At 39.7% G+C, this 15,388-nt stretch overlaps 2 protein-coding genes across 4 annotated transcripts in view; one reads left to right on the plus strand and one right to left on the minus strand.

The window, feature by feature from the left end:
- Positions 1-15,388, minus strand: part of igdcc3 (immunoglobulin superfamily, DCC subclass, member 3) — a 142,291-nt gene that overhangs the window by 104,198 nt on the left and 22,705 nt on the right. The window lies entirely within an intron of this gene.
- Positions 1-15,388, plus strand: part of ano5b (anoctamin 5b) — a 39,797-nt gene that overhangs the window by 13,159 nt on the left and 11,250 nt on the right. For 2 of the 3 annotated variants that reach the window (XM_041791704.1, XM_041791783.1), the window contains 5 exons: positions 6,002-6,063; positions 10,237-10,344; positions 12,227-12,295; positions 12,468-12,752; positions 12,979-13,098. In XM_041791704.1, coding sequence (XP_041647638.1) covers positions 6,002-6,063; positions 10,237-10,344; positions 12,227-12,295; positions 12,468-12,752; positions 12,979-13,098 — 644 coding nt within the window. Of the gene's footprint in view, positions 1-625; positions 707-6,001; positions 6,064-10,236; positions 10,345-12,226; positions 12,296-12,467; positions 12,753-12,978; positions 13,099-15,388 lie in introns of all 3 variants that reach the window. The other variant, XM_041791619.1, reaches the window with a different exon arrangement.

Raw genomic sequence — 15,388 nt, forward strand, 5'->3', positions numbered from 1 at the left:
CAGTGGTACTAAATGAAATGTTCATGCTAATGTCTTTAAAGTTGTGTATTGTGTTTACTGAGAGCATTGTGCTTGTGTGTATATTTGAGGGGTAGGTGGGTGGCTCAGTAATCCTTTCATATCTCATATTCAGACAAAAATTGGACCCTAGATGATGCTTTAGACAGAGAGATGCAGGTTTACTTTCATAACATTTGTTTTGATGATTCATTTTGGATACACCTCAGTGGGCAGCTCTCCTGCTCTGATGTGTGAAATAAAACTTTGGAGATCAAGAGGTCCACAAATGATGTTTGTCCTGAGGCAATGGTTCTGAAGGGAGTGGAAACCTCATCAGCTTGTTGTGAATAGGCTTTGGTCTTATTAGGTTGGAGAATGGTGGATTTGTTTTCATCCAGAGGGAATGCAGAGCCTCCTCTGCTGTTTTTGTTCTCTCTGCAGGATCAGCACATTGACGCAGGCGGCCTGCTGGTCTGATATACTGTCAGCCTGCACTGTTCAAAGCCCACACTGAGATTTCATTACTTTAATCAGCCAAAGTGAGGCTTTTAAAGTTCAGGCTAGTTGAAGGGAAGCAGGGACTGGGGACTTGTTGTCATTCATTTTTTTCTCCACTTGTCTGAAGTTGGCTTGAAGAGGATGGGAATCTCACTGAGCATCCTTCAACAGGTTTCTCACTTTAGGAGAAGATTACAGCTGAAGAGGGGTAAGAACGTTCTTAAAGCCTTTTACAGAAATTCTTTGGGAAGGTTTTCTTGGCTCTAATTTCTGCTGTTGGGTTGATTTAAAAGGGGAAACTGCAGGTCAGCGTTTCCTGCTCTGGGAAGAGAAGATTATTATTTTTCTGGAGAAGCCAGCTCTGAATATGGATGGACAAAATACCGATAGGAAAGTATAGAACTTTGTGCAGTTTAACTTAGATCACTTTAAAGATAACAAAAGTGGTCTTGCAGCCCAGAGCCCTGATCCTATCCTTAAAACTAAGCTCTATCACTCTTACTTATTAAGCTGTGTCAAAGAAAGTATTACTGATCCTGTTATAATCTTTGTTTTCTTATGGCCAGTTGCCACACAGTGGCTTCTTTTGAGTTGTTTTGGTTAGGTATGTTCTTAGGTGAATAATTTTACTCCAAATTAAACACAATTCAGAACTGTAGTAGTAAACCAGTCTCAAATCATGAAAGTATCCTCTGTAAACCAACTTCACACTGTAACATTAAAACCCATTTTCAAATCATAATGGTGCAAAATTGGTTTAGAGACTATAGCTAACAGTAGCAGTGCAAGCACTGAGATGGGCTGCTGTGTTACAGTTTTGACCAGGATTGCAGGAGCAATCATACCATGCCGAAGCCCACCTCCAAGTGTACCGGGCCTGAGAGTGGTATGGAGCATTTTCACTGGTCAGACTAACTAGACTTTGGGGCTAAGGTCTGTTTGGAAAAAAACAACCTTTTGAAAGGAACCCAGCTATAGACAGCAGCTGTCAGACACCCCCTCTATTATGATGAGAACCACCACAATGAAGACGGGAGTCATGCAATTTGCCAGTACAATGTATTTCATGTTTTTGAAGAGGTTAGCTTGAGCTATGTAGTGAAGGCTAATGTAGCTAACATAGCTATGTAATTAACATAACTATGAAAGCCAAGATAGCAAAGGTAGCTTTAGCCACATAAGCTACGTAGGTAGCTACACAGTTATGCTAGCCTCAGCAATGTTAGTTTTACAGCGGTCTGCAGCCAGGCTGTTTATTATTTATTATGCTGCATACCTGATAACCTGCATGGGTGTAAATGGAGCTAAGCGCAGCGTAGCTGGTGGGATAGAGGAGAACAGTACTCTCCATTGCGTGCTTTCTTCTTGTCAAGTGAGAATTCACATTTTTCTTTCTTATATCTGTTATGCATGTAGAGTGCATATTGAATTACAATTATTAAACTAATTTTGGAGCAAGTTTGAGAGAGGAGGTCTGCAGGCAGACTGTCTTGTAGATATTTAACTGGAGGTTGTGTTGTTTTGGCTGAGAGGGAATATTAATGTACAAAAGCTTGAGTTACATATTTACAGGCTGATTTTGAAAGGCAAAAGTGTTTATTTACCAGTGAGGTATAAATGCGATGAGTATGGAATGAAAAAAAAAATTGTTAAGTCGAAGTTTCAGCTTTTCAGAGATGGAACTGAAACAGGTTTTAAGCACTTCGTATTACTTAAAAAATTCTATCGTCCATATGTCACTAGTAAAAATGTTGCCAAAGTCTTATTTTTCTAAGGTGATCATCTCAGTTTTTAGGGGGAAACAGTCTCACTGGCTTCCTGTTCTCACTGCTCTATTCTAGCTCATGCATGTGTTTTGCATGTGTTTCTGGATATAATTAGGGCATTTTGGAAACTAGACCAGTTGATTGTGTCCTTGGCAGAGTCTCACTAGGGCCTCATGCCAGGTGAAGTTCTGCTCCTGTTTTCAGTTGTAGGATGCTCATTTTTGAGTTGTAATCCCTGGAGAAAGCTGTAAACACATCCAAATCCCATATTTAGTCATAAAATCAGAAGCATCAAGGAAAAGTTACTTTTAAATTGATCTGGGTTATTACACCAGTTGCCATGCCAGGCATCATTTGGAGCACAGATTCCTGAATGGTTGATGGTTTCAAGTGGTGCTTTAGTTCAGAGCCAGTTTGAGGTTAACTGTTATATTTTCTCAGTAAGTTGGCATTCTGCTGCAGGGCAAGTGCACAGCAGAATATCAGTTACTGTAAATAGACAGCTGCTGAAGTGTAATTAGGTTGCATTGCTCGAAAGTGTGTTAGAAAACAGTGCATTAGTGTGCTTTTAGATTTGTTTAGTTGTGCCTCATTTGCTGCATGAAAAGCTACAATGTCCAAGATAATTTTACATCAGTGAATTCATGTCGACTTAAATATACTGTAGTTATTTTTAGTAAACAAACATTCATGCTCATGAGTGCTCGGTTAAACAAAGCCGGTCTATGTGTGTACATGACCCATTTCTCCATTTATTTTTCTCTCAGTGAAAGGAGGTACAACAGACTGCTGGCCCCATGCTTCTGTTTGCTTAAACTCGGCTCTGATAACTGCCTGTGCACAGACGGGAAAAGACAGGACAAAGAAAAGCGCGAAAAGCTGCACAGAGGATAAAGATGGATACAGCTGCACAGTAAATTCTCTCCCATGAACCTCAAAAGCCCTCTGTCATTGTGATTCCTTAGGGATTCCTCAGATCTGACTGATATAGCGTGTTTTCATTCCTTTCTGATTGTCCCAGCCTTTCACTGAGCTCCCTCATGGAGAAACCACAGCCTCTCTCTGATTGGCTCGTCCAGCTGTCCTTCAGATTGTTGGCTCTAATCAGCGCTGGCTGCCTGTGTGGAAGCTGAAGGAGGCTGGAGATCTTTGTGTCCTTTGTGTGTGCTGACTTATGTGGCGATGAGACTTCTGGTACAGAAGCGACCTCAGCCCCCCCCCCTTGGGCCCCCTCCTCCTTTTACTGACGTGTCCTCATGCATGTTTCGACCACCCCCACAGGAAGTGCCGCTTTCCCACCACTCTGGATTAACAGGGCAGCATGCATAGCAATGCTATGGAGCACATTCCCTGCACGGTCTCCCATTAGAGGGAGGTGCTGCTGGAATGCAGTGTCATTGTATTAAAGATGGAGAGGAGTGCATGTGTGTGTGGATGAGCGTGAGTCTACGGCCGCCTTTGTGCGTCTCTTTGCTAATATAAACGATTCACAATATGGCAACAGTCTGTACCTGAAGATGATGCTAAAAGCCTGCAGGATTTTTATGGGGCTCTTGTTAAATAGAGTCTGTCTGAAATAACCAAGAAGCCGTAACAATTATTGGCCAGCTGATTACTCTTAAAGGGACAGTTTGGTTCCGAGCAGGCGGTATTATTATCCTGAATACCAAACGTCCTGCATGGATTTAAACAGAGCGAAACACAGCTTAGCTGAACTTTCTGCAGAGGAGAACATGTATTTTTTGTCCATTTATTCATTTGTCTGTCAATTACATAAGGCCAGGTAGGTTTGGATGCCCCTTTCCCTCCATTTTTTTACTCTGGTCATCTTTGTCTAATTCAAAAAAAAAAAAGTTGGATATTAAAGTGTGACAAACATGCAAAAAAAAAGAAAGAAAAAAGAATGACGGGGGCAAATACGTTTTCATAGCACTATAAATTAAGTTTGATTGATGCCCATACCATGCTTATGAATGCATTAATTCAAAAACCCTTTAAGGATCTTCTGGCTGCAGACAGCAGCTCTCAGACATCCCTTTTGCCGACCACTACTATCAAATGCATCACCAGTATCAAGATGGATGTGGCATCATTTTCCAATTTACCACATTTCCTGTTTTATGTGAACAGTGGTGCCATTAGATTTAGCCAAGCAGAGAAAGCTAAGATAGCTACACCAGCATTGTACATAACTATGTAAGCGAACATAGCAACTCTAGCTTTAGCAACATAAGCCTAAGCAAAATAAGCTAAAGCAAAGCTAGCAACATAAGCTATGTTGGCAACTTAGGTACATAGCTTACAGCCCTTAAAAGAATTATCTTTAGCAACATAAGCGAACGTAGCTCAGTTAGCTCTAGCTGTAGTTACATTACCTGCATTGTGGTTCCAAGGAGGATACTATTTTTTCTGTAAGTAGACTGTTCAGTAGACTATATGTACAGTTTTGTTGTTAGGTTTTACAGTCAGGTTTTAACCTTTTGGTGTCCTAACCGTACCCTAACCCCTACCCTAATCAGAGGTTTAACCTGATTTTATTTTACAAATTTATGCGTGTTAAACTTGGCAAAAAAGTCCACTCTGCTTATAAGGTGAACTGATTGGACTTTGGATGCGATAGGTCCAAGGTCAAAGGTCACTGGGCCTCATCTTCATCCCTTGCTTGTAAACAGGATATCTCAAAAATACTTTAAGGGTTTTTTCACCCTTTGCACACATGCTCTCTCTTACTTATTTGTGAACAGAATCAATTTTGGAGGTCATGTGACTTAGGCCGAGGTTCATGGACCTGATGCTGATCCCTTTCTTGTGAATGGGATATCTCAAGAATGCTTTGAGAGGGTTCTAAGTGTCTACTTGGACAGTATGAACTGGCTATATTTTGGAGTTAAAATATCAAGGTCATTTAGGCCCATGTCGATCCCTTGCTTATGAGACCCCTACAAATCACACTTTCACAGAAACCATCTCAGTCCTGCATCTTAACCCACCATCGCACTTTCACAGTTCTGCAGTTGTATAGTTTGTAGAGGAAAATAACCACGTGGCAGCAGGTGTAGCTTCTTAAATTAAAGTTTTTTTTACCCTGTAACTTTGTTAAAACAAAAAAAAAAATCATTCTGATTCCTGACTTTACCCAATTTTTTCCTGTCAGATCCCCATAATATTTTCTGTATGAAGAGTAAACAGTAAAATTATTCAGGAAAATTACCAAGAGTGAGCAGACAGGGATGATGATATTTTTCCTGCTACCAGCCTGTAATCAGTGTGCTCTCTGCATGAACATAATGAAACTGCTTCTTTATGTTTTCTCTTTTCCATTATTTTCCCCATTTACTGATAGGATGAACATGCCAGAATACATGTAGCATTGCTATCGGGTAAAAGGGTTGTCATAATAGATTCAGACTAATCTGCAGTTTATGTATCTCTGTTTGAACATCACATAGAAATGGAACCCAACATGCATAGTCTCGTGCTGTGAGGGTCATGTGTGAACAATTCACTCAAAGATTTCAGGGGTCTGTCTGACATTTTCTTGAGTGTAGTCAAATATATATTTATAAGAAACTACTGATCCAACAGCCATCCACTGAATGAGTCAATACTGGGACTGAACACATGACCCTTTAACACTCTTTTAGGTCACAGGCCAAAACATAAAGAAAGTATTGATGTGCTGATGAATAGTTTAAAGACTCTTTTCATAAAACACCAACTCTTTTTTTCTTTTTCAGATGAAAACAGCGGAAATGGCGTTCCATTATCTGAAAGAGCGAGCCTTCCCGGACATTCAGAAGTAAGTTCTGATCTTTCTTCTGCAGAGTGGAGGAGAGGCTCCATCATACGATTTTGTCTGTACCATAGTCTGTATGAGATAGATACTGTTAGTGGTGTGTACAGCACACAACCATGTTCTCTTTAGCACAACGACTGAGGAAGGGATACAGACAGCCTGGGTTTGTCAAAGGTTAAAGATCAGCATTACCAACACCTGTACAGCTCACTAATCAACACCTTATAACTCAATAGCTCAATGCTACAGACACTTCCTGTTTCTCTGTTGGTTATCTAGCAACCTATGTCACTGAAAGGAGCCTGACCTGTTTCCTGTTTGTGTGTTTAGTTGTGTTTCCACCATGTGCATCAGTTTGGTTCTCTACAAATGTTTGGATTGGTACAGTAAGTCCGGATCTAGCTTGTGTTTCCACTGCAAAAATCCATCCAGCCTTGCTCATAGCAATGAGGATTCAAACTCTTTTTAGAGATAGGGATCACGTGGCTTTTTTATGCCTACTAAACAACGACAAAAATGGAAAAAGTCAACAGAAGCTGTTGGCTTCTTCAGCCAGGGGACGTCCAGCATGCATTAGGGCAGTTTGTAGCAGAGTGCAAAGCAGTTTGGATGAGGGTCAGCACACAAAAGTTGAAGGCCATGGTTCTCTGCTGGAAAACGCTGGATTGCTCCCTTCAGGTGGGGAGGGTGTCCTTGCCACAAGTGAAGGAGTTCAGTATCCTGGAGTGTTGTTCACAAGTGAGGGTAGAATAGGCTTTGAGATTGGTGCAGAGGTACTGCAGACATCGTACTAGACAGCTGTGGTGAAGAGAGAGTTGGGCTAGAAGGCAGAGTTCTAAATTTACTGGGCCAAAAGATGATGTCTGAAAGTATGAGATCGTAGATTCAAGCGGTCAAAATAACATTTCTCAGGAGGGTGTCTGGGCTCAGCCTTAGAGATGGGGTGAGGAGCTCGGGCATCCAGAGGAAGCTCGAAGTAGAGCTGCTGCTCCTTTGTCTTGAAAGGAGCCAGTTGAGGTGGTCCGGGCGTCTGATTAGGATGCCACCTGGTTGCTTACCGGTCGGGGTCTTCCTGTGGCATTCAACTGGGAGGAGACTCCAGTTAGAGCTAGGACTCGGAGGAGGAATTATATATCTCATCTGGCCTGGGAACACCTCAGAAACCTCCAGGAAGAGCTGGGAAATGCCACTGTGGAGAGGGCTGACTTGTTTAGCCTGCTGCCACTGGGACCCACTCCAAGATAAGGGGAAGAAAATGGATGGATGGAATAAAGTATACTGGTTCTCAAACAAGAGGTGGCTCCTATTATTCACATAAAAGAGCCGGCTCTTAATAAACTATACTACAAGAAGTTTTGTTTTCTAGATAACACAGTATCCTTCAAAAGCACGTTTATGACTAAATCAGACAGAAAAGCAGTGAAAAGGATGTTGCTAGCCCGTTAGGTCAATACAAAACATGGAATTTGGCGCCTGCTTTCACAAGGGAAGTGTCTATTCTTTGAACCAATCAACAGACTGCAGTGAGTCTAGCTCCACCCTTTAAGACTGGATAGGTATGCTAAGTACCCAAACAGAAGGGTGCCAAAAAGTAGGACCGTATGGATCAGATATCTCGGTACCCTTACAGACTTTTGATTGTTGAAACAAATAATTGTGTACCCTAGCAGACTGAGGTGAAATGTACTGCTTGGTGGAAACACAGCTCATAAATAGGAGCTGGTTGAAGCTTAGTATAGTTGTGTATGTGTGTTAAAGTCGTATTGGAAATGATAAAGTAATGAAGTTTCCTGAAACAGTTAATTGAAGTGTTATTTATTGAATGTCCTTTTCTAAATTTGTTTTTCTGTGGCCATATGTTTGTTTATACTTGTGGTTTTACTTGGCTGACCTTTTGTTGACTCACTACCACTCTTGTTACTGAATCATAAGAGCTCTGAGTCTCGAACAGCTCCTCTCATTCCTCAGACAGGAACACAAATAAACTAGAGCCTGTTATCTGACTGTGATAAAGTGATACCAACCAGATGCTTCATCTGTCTTAACTCATAAACTAATTGTATTAGGTGTCCGCGATGGATGACTGTGGGATCACTTTCTTTTCAGTGCTGAGTATCAAATGGTCTTTAATATTCTCATTATGCCTGAAGATGATTACACTGCAGTATAATGAGCAGCGCCTACATCTCTGTTCTAAGGAAGTCTGCTGGTGGATGGAAACGTCTGATAAACAGGCTGGGTGTGGTTCAGTCGCAGTGTATCCAGTGGGTCCTCCATGCTGTGGTTAACCGTTTATGTTTAAGCTTCTAAACTGTGCATTGTTTACAAGAGACACATTCAGTGTGCTTTACATCATTAATTTATGAAAGAAAAGTGTTCTTAAGCTACTATTGTGTCCCGAAAGTGTTGATGGGGAAATCCATCTTTTTTAATATATCAAGCTCATCTGTCTCAGCTCAGTGGAGCTGGTTGTTTGTATCTGATGACTCTTCATTTGGCAACAGTTTTGATTTTTAAATGTGGATTACATAATGACAAAGGATGGAGGAAAGGAAACTTGCACTCAAATGGGAGCTACAGTAGTTACAGTGACTCACATAAAAGAGTCTTTTCTTAGCACAGTCTCATTCATGAACGCATCATTACTCAGTCGCTTACCCCAAAAGCTTTATTTGGTTGATAGTGAATCAAAGTTTCTATTAAAAGCATGTTTGTGACAAAATATGTCATTTTTATATGTGAAAGGGACTCAGCTGTCCACTTTGCTTAGTACAAGTCCCCTCTAGACTCTTGTCTCCTTTCATCTGACTAGACAAATCTAGAAGGTCTGTAGGAAGTAAATTGTGATACTGATTGCCTCCATGTCAAATAAATCTGTTAAACTGTAAGAAAAAAAAAACTTTTTTGTGGAGTTTAGGGATTGTATTCAATGTATGTGAAAATTTTTGAATGATAATTGCAGCTTGAGATCCATTTAGAGCTGTAAAGTATTAACTTTCCTACGTTCCCATTCATTCCTGATAGCTGTGCCTCAATTCCTTATCCCCAATGGAAATTTGGGATCACATTATTGCAAACAACCTATAGCCCGCAGATGTTAATACAACACATTACACATTCATTTGTCCATTACACATTCATATAACACTTATCAAGCATCGGTGTATTAACAAAAACATCTATTATAAACATTGGTATCAGCCTCAGCCCTGATTCAGAATCAGTGCATCTCTATTCACACTAGCTTTACTTGATGTTGAGCTCACAGAACGTAAATTAACATAGATCCTCTCTGATCCTGTTAGTGTGTCTGGAGATTTTTATAACTAATTATGATAAGCTTTTTTGCCTAGTGCATAAATTTTCACAGCATCTTCTTTGATTATTTCTGATGTTTTAGGAATGCTTTAGTGATATATACCAATACACATATGTTTAATAAAGAAGCTTAACCCAACTTCTTTAGACCCTGCGTCTCACTTAGCACCGAGGGTGTGTCAATTTAACAAGCAAAAATTTGTTAGACAACCAAAATCACTTTGTGCCATGCACAAAAGAGTCCCCAAACCAAATACTGCTCATATTTGTTACTTTATATGACGTGCTTTTCATCACTTAGCAAAATGAGTTTTCTTTCTGATAGTAAAGACTAAGATTAGAGATTTCATGATGTTTCACAGCCTGGTGTTGTACAACGCTCACATGAATGCACAGGGCTTTGACAAGACACATGTTTACATGAACAAATAAAAGGTCCAGTTGAAAAGAATAAGTTGGTTGGAAGTAGAGGTCATAGCTTAAAGTCAGGAGTTGATTTAGTAAATGTAGACCTTGTCACCAACATTGACTATTTTTGTGTAATGACAGGCTGTGATTGGACTGCGTCCAGACTTTCTTGCTTTATGTGGTTCTTCTACACAGCTTCCCTATAAACTTTCTCTGGAAATACTTTTCTTATGTACTGTAGAGGGAAACAGTCAGCTATGACGATCTGACTTGTATTATTCTGAGACTCAGTGTGTTATACTATAAATCCAATCCTATTTATCTGTCACTGTTTGAGTCTGAACTCTTTCTGTCTTCAAGTTTCATTTCTGATATCCCAGGATTACAAGTGTGTTTACTTTCACTTCCCACTCTGTGAGAAACCTAAACTTGTCGTATTTTATGATTCAGACAGACAAGTTGCAGCCAAACAGAGACACAGTGTTCTTCAGAGACGGAGTCCGGAGAATAGACTTCGTCTTGTCTTATGTGGATGACAAAGATGGAGAAAAGAAACAGGTAAGAGTAACAGAAAAGTTACAAGCTGCTGTCAGTTGATTGCTCAGCATTTGACAGTGCTGCCAGTGACTCACTGTGAGGTTGGTGACATGATTATGAAATTTCTATCCACAACAGGAATGCACAGGGCTACAAAGAGGAAGTGAGACAGAAACTCAATTTTCCACAGATGTGTGTAATAAGTGACCTGAAAGAAATTCTTATTGTCTATCAGAGTATGAACTCGGCAAGATCAAACGTCATAAGTCACATGACAGAAAACACACCTATGTCAAGATTAAATTATGCTGTTGTCAGTCCTAAAACAGTAGGATGGAGGTTACTGAAGGAGGCAGAGAGTTTAGTAGAACTGTGATGCTTCTTCTGTTTGGACTTTTTATTGCCATCATTAGACAGTAACTAAAAAAACTATACCTCACTCCTTGCAGCTTTGCAGTTAAAAATATTAAGATTAATTTGAACGTTTAAGCAGCAACAGTTTGATCTCATGTATATATAAATAAATAATCAGACTGTTGTCCTTGGAAGAGGACGTAAGCATCTGATTTGATCATCTAAATTGAATTTATCAATTACAGTTTTCACAGCTTCCTAAAAGCCTCCAGTAAAGAAAGGCATATCCTTGATCTTTGAGGTGTGCAGAGCTGAACAGATAGAAAAACAAGGAAAAGGACTGCTTCAGTTATAAAATGTAAGCATATTAGAGTAAAATTATCATCTACACTGCCTGGCAAAAAAAAAAGTCGCCACCAAAAAAAGGTCACACACTCTAATATTTCATTGGACCGCCTTTAGCTTTGATTAAAGCATGCATTCGCTGTGGCATTGTTTCGATAAGCTTCTGCAATGTCTCAAGATTTATTTTCATTCAGTGTTGCATTAATTTTAATATTGATGATGGGAGATTCTGACCACTGTGCAAAGCCTTCTCCAGCACATCCCAAAGATTCTCAATTGGGTTAAGGTCTGGACTCTGTGGTGGCCAATCCATGTGTGAAAATGATGTCTCATGCTCCCTGAACCACTCTTTCACAATTTGAGCCCGATGAATCCTGGCATTGTCATCTTGGAATATGCCCGTGCCATTAGGGAAGACAAAATCCATCGTTTAAGAAATGAGAAGTTACTCATTGCATCAGCTGGGGTTAAATAACTTGTTGCCAGATAAAAGATAATCGCCCATGCAGTAATTATCCAATAGGAGGCTCGTACCTATTTGCTTAGTTAAATCCAGGTGGCTACTTTTTTTTTGGCCTGGCAGTGTATTTATTCGGTCAGCCACTTTACTTTGTAGAAATTCGTTTTCACTTTGATATTAAAGACTTATTTTTTATAATCTTTTTGTCAATAAAGCCATATTATATTGACTGTGATTGATTTATAAAATCAATGAAAGGGTAAAATATCTAAGGGGTTAAATACTTTTTTATAGGCACTGTAAGTACAACCCTTTTAATTTAGGCTAATGTTAACTGTTTTTGTTCTTATACTTTTTTAGATATTTTGGGTGATGTTGTTGGCTTTTCTAATACGCCTTGAATTGTGTTACACAGCTATTGACAGACGCTCCACATGTGTTCAGCGACAGGACCATTAACCTTTCCTCATGTATTTTTGGAAGTTTAACTCTGTTTATTTTTGTGAGAGCCACGCCCACTAAAGCACAAACTACATACCCCCCTTTACCACCAGCTCTTATGCGTAAAAGTTTAGATGCAGTACGACAAAGATATTGATGAAAAAGGTTGTAATGTTAAGGGCCTGGTGTTTGAAGAGGAGCCTTGGACGCTGTGTTTCTTTCATTTCTTTTACTGATAACTAAACGACTTTGTATCAGAGTGTGCCTGGCTCTCATGCTTGTGGTATGCTTATTCATCCACAGGAAAGGAGGAGGGAGTTTGAGGCCAACCTGGAGAAAGCTGGACTGGAGCTGGAGACAGAGGACAAATCAGTAAGAAATTCACACATAGAGTAACTGCACCATCTAGTGGATAGTTTGCAGAGGCACACCATGCAAAACAGAAACAAGTCTTAAAGGGATGGCTCAGTTCAAAACATCCCAGACTTAAATAAATCCATGAATATAACAGAGTTTTCTTTGCATTTTGCTTCACTTGTACCAGGACTCCAAAGACCAGCGGACATATTTCCTGAAAATTCACGCTCCGTGGGATGTTCTGGCCACATACGCTGATGTGTTAAAGATCAAAGTTCCCTTCAAAGAGAGTGACATCCCTCATGGTCAGGATGTTCCTCTGGACTGGCTCTCACACCCTTTCCGCCTACCGGAGCACATCATGCGCCCGGCCGTGGACTACTTCACGTACCCCTTTGACAAGAACAAGACAGACTTCTTCCTCATCAATGACAAGGATACCTTCTTTCCACCCTCAACAAGAAACAGAATCGTACGTATATCTTTTAAAAAAATTGAACACGAGTTATAAGCAGCTAACTTTATTGTGGATATTCCTGATCCAATCAGACTTTATTGAGACATTCACCTGTTGAGGGTTGACCGTTGTGGTTAGCAGCTGATTCTGTAACAATAAAGTAAAAATGTATCCAGCAAAAGAGCTACCCATAATCCATTTTGACTTTTTCTTTTGTTATATACGGTACCTTCCTTTTTAGGTTTTCTACATCCTGGCTCGTTGTTCGTACTACAAAGAAGGCCGGAAAGATAAAGACAAGACGGGAATCAAGCGACTACTCAGCAACGGGACGTATACAGCAGCCTTTCCACTACATGATGTAAGACACAGTCAGAAACACAATGCAGAGGGCCTCTGAAACAGATGCTCTCTACTTCTGAGACTTTTTACTTCTTTACCATGGAAGAAAACTTCCTTTTTCTTCTATCTGTTCATGTTTGCAGGAGAAGATGTGGAATGTAAGAGTTATTAATTATTGAAACAAGGGTCTCTGCGTTTTTCATCTGAGAGCAGCCAGACATTATTTTAATTTTTATCTCATGGTCTCTGAATATTGTCTTGGCCACTGCAGTCTTTACTACCTACACAATCTTGCCAGAAAATGGCTTTTGGTACTTTGGTATGATGTGATAACACTTTACTTTTATTATTCAAATGTATTAAACCAGGAAAACCGCACTGATATTACAAATCATATTTACAAGAGTGTCCTGGCCAAGACAGGCAGAAGTAATTAATAAAGTTACAGACATAAAACAGCGCAGCTTAATCTTTGGTCATAGAGCAGAAAGTCATCAACATCTACAACCTGAATCGTCTTCCTCCAGTGCCTTGTAGGAGAGGATGTGTACCTGAATCCCCTGTTGGGGACAAACAGCAAAAGAAAATCTTCTAACAACCCTTCTAACATGAATAAAATCATATTTGACAGAAGCAGATTTAGGGTATCCTTATAAATAAGAATAAGCCAATGACAATATACTGAGCTTAATGCATCTGTCGCTGTGTTGACTTTCTGGGCTCAAATTGGTGGGAAAAAAAACATTTTAGGTGTTGCTTTTAGTATCAATCTACTGTGCTGCCTGCAGGGAAGTCCCATGCAAAGCTGCAGTGGATTTGAATGCAGTGGCACTTACATGGCTTTTTTGTAAACACAAACATTGGCACTAATTGAAATTGCTTGTCCACTCCCAGTTATAATAGTATGTTCTCTACTTTAACTTGCTGTGATCAATCCCATTCTCTTTCATAAATCTAGCTAAAAAGAGTTTTAGTAGCATCAAACACCTTGCTTTAGCTCATCTAGTGCAGTGGATCCCAAAGTGGGGTTCAGGACCCCCTGGGGGGGACAGTGAAGGGGGGTTGTGGGATGCTTTCCAAAAGGAAAAAAAATATATATATATGATTTTAAAAAATACATTTTGTGTGTTTTTGTTAAAAAGTTGTCAAAATGAGTCAAATTTAAATAAAATGTAGTTATCAAAATGACATTTGTGCTTAAATATACATAAAAGTTATAAAAACTACCTAAAAAGCAAGTTGCTTTGTGCAACATTATGCGCTTTATTCCCCTCAAGAGAAGGTGGGGGTCCCCAATCTCTGATGCCGTTATTTTGGGGGTCACGGGCTGAAAAGTTTGGGAAGCCCTGATCTAGAGTACAGTGTTACTGACTGGACATGCCAGTAGAGGTTGCTGCTTGCGCTGCACAATTAATGTAATCACAGTTGCAATCACCATGTGAGGCTGTGCATACATCATCACATAAAAGGCTACAATTAGTTTTGTATTAAATAGTAATTAAAAGGTTTTAAAAAAATGCCTGCAGAAAGGCCTTTAAGTTTACAATACAATACATCATTTTACATTAAGTTATGCTGAAAGCAGTACTGTTAAAAATTCAGGTTTTGTATTTTTTATGCTACTTAAATATGTAGTTTTGGATTGAGAAATATCCGTACACGCAAGTTCAGACCCATCAATAATCCCTTCATGCTCCTTGATAGCCGAGCATGATACCATTTATTATATCATAATCTTAATTGCAAACCACAATTTCATCCAGTGTAATCGCAACCCACATGACAACCAAATCCTGCGCACTAACTGCTGCTACATTGCTGTGATGATTAGGTCCACATGTTGACAAAAATGAAAATAGCATCCCCTTTTCCCTGAAAGCTGAAAGGTCTGTTCTGTATATTTAATGATGCCAAGAACATTGAGAGATTGGGACTTCTGGGTATTTAACTGAAGTGTGTTGAGGCTCTCAAGGTGCATTTACTGTGGTTAGCTTTTGGTAAACAGTCTGTAAAGCTGTTTGCTAATCGCTTAAAACTCGTATAAGAGCTTGATTTGTAAACAGGTGACTCCTTAGAGCATTGTAATTATGTTGATATCTGAACACATGCATATCATCAAATACAAAAATAAGTACTACAGCTATGGCTACTCTTCCTGCTGTGACTTATAATTCAGTAAAGTGCTTATTTTGAGCTCAACTAGGCTGCATAACTCGGAATGCATTAGGCTAAATTAACAGCTGAAGACAAAAAATAAATTTTTAACTCTTGGGCACCTAAGTTATTCCAGCATAAGAACTTACTGGACA

The sequence above is a fragment of the Cheilinus undulatus genome, linkage group 1 (assembly GCF_018320785.1).
Source record: "Cheilinus undulatus linkage group 1, ASM1832078v1, whole genome shotgun sequence".
Classification (NCBI taxonomy): domain Eukaryota; kingdom Metazoa; phylum Chordata; class Actinopteri; order Labriformes; family Labridae; genus Cheilinus; species Cheilinus undulatus.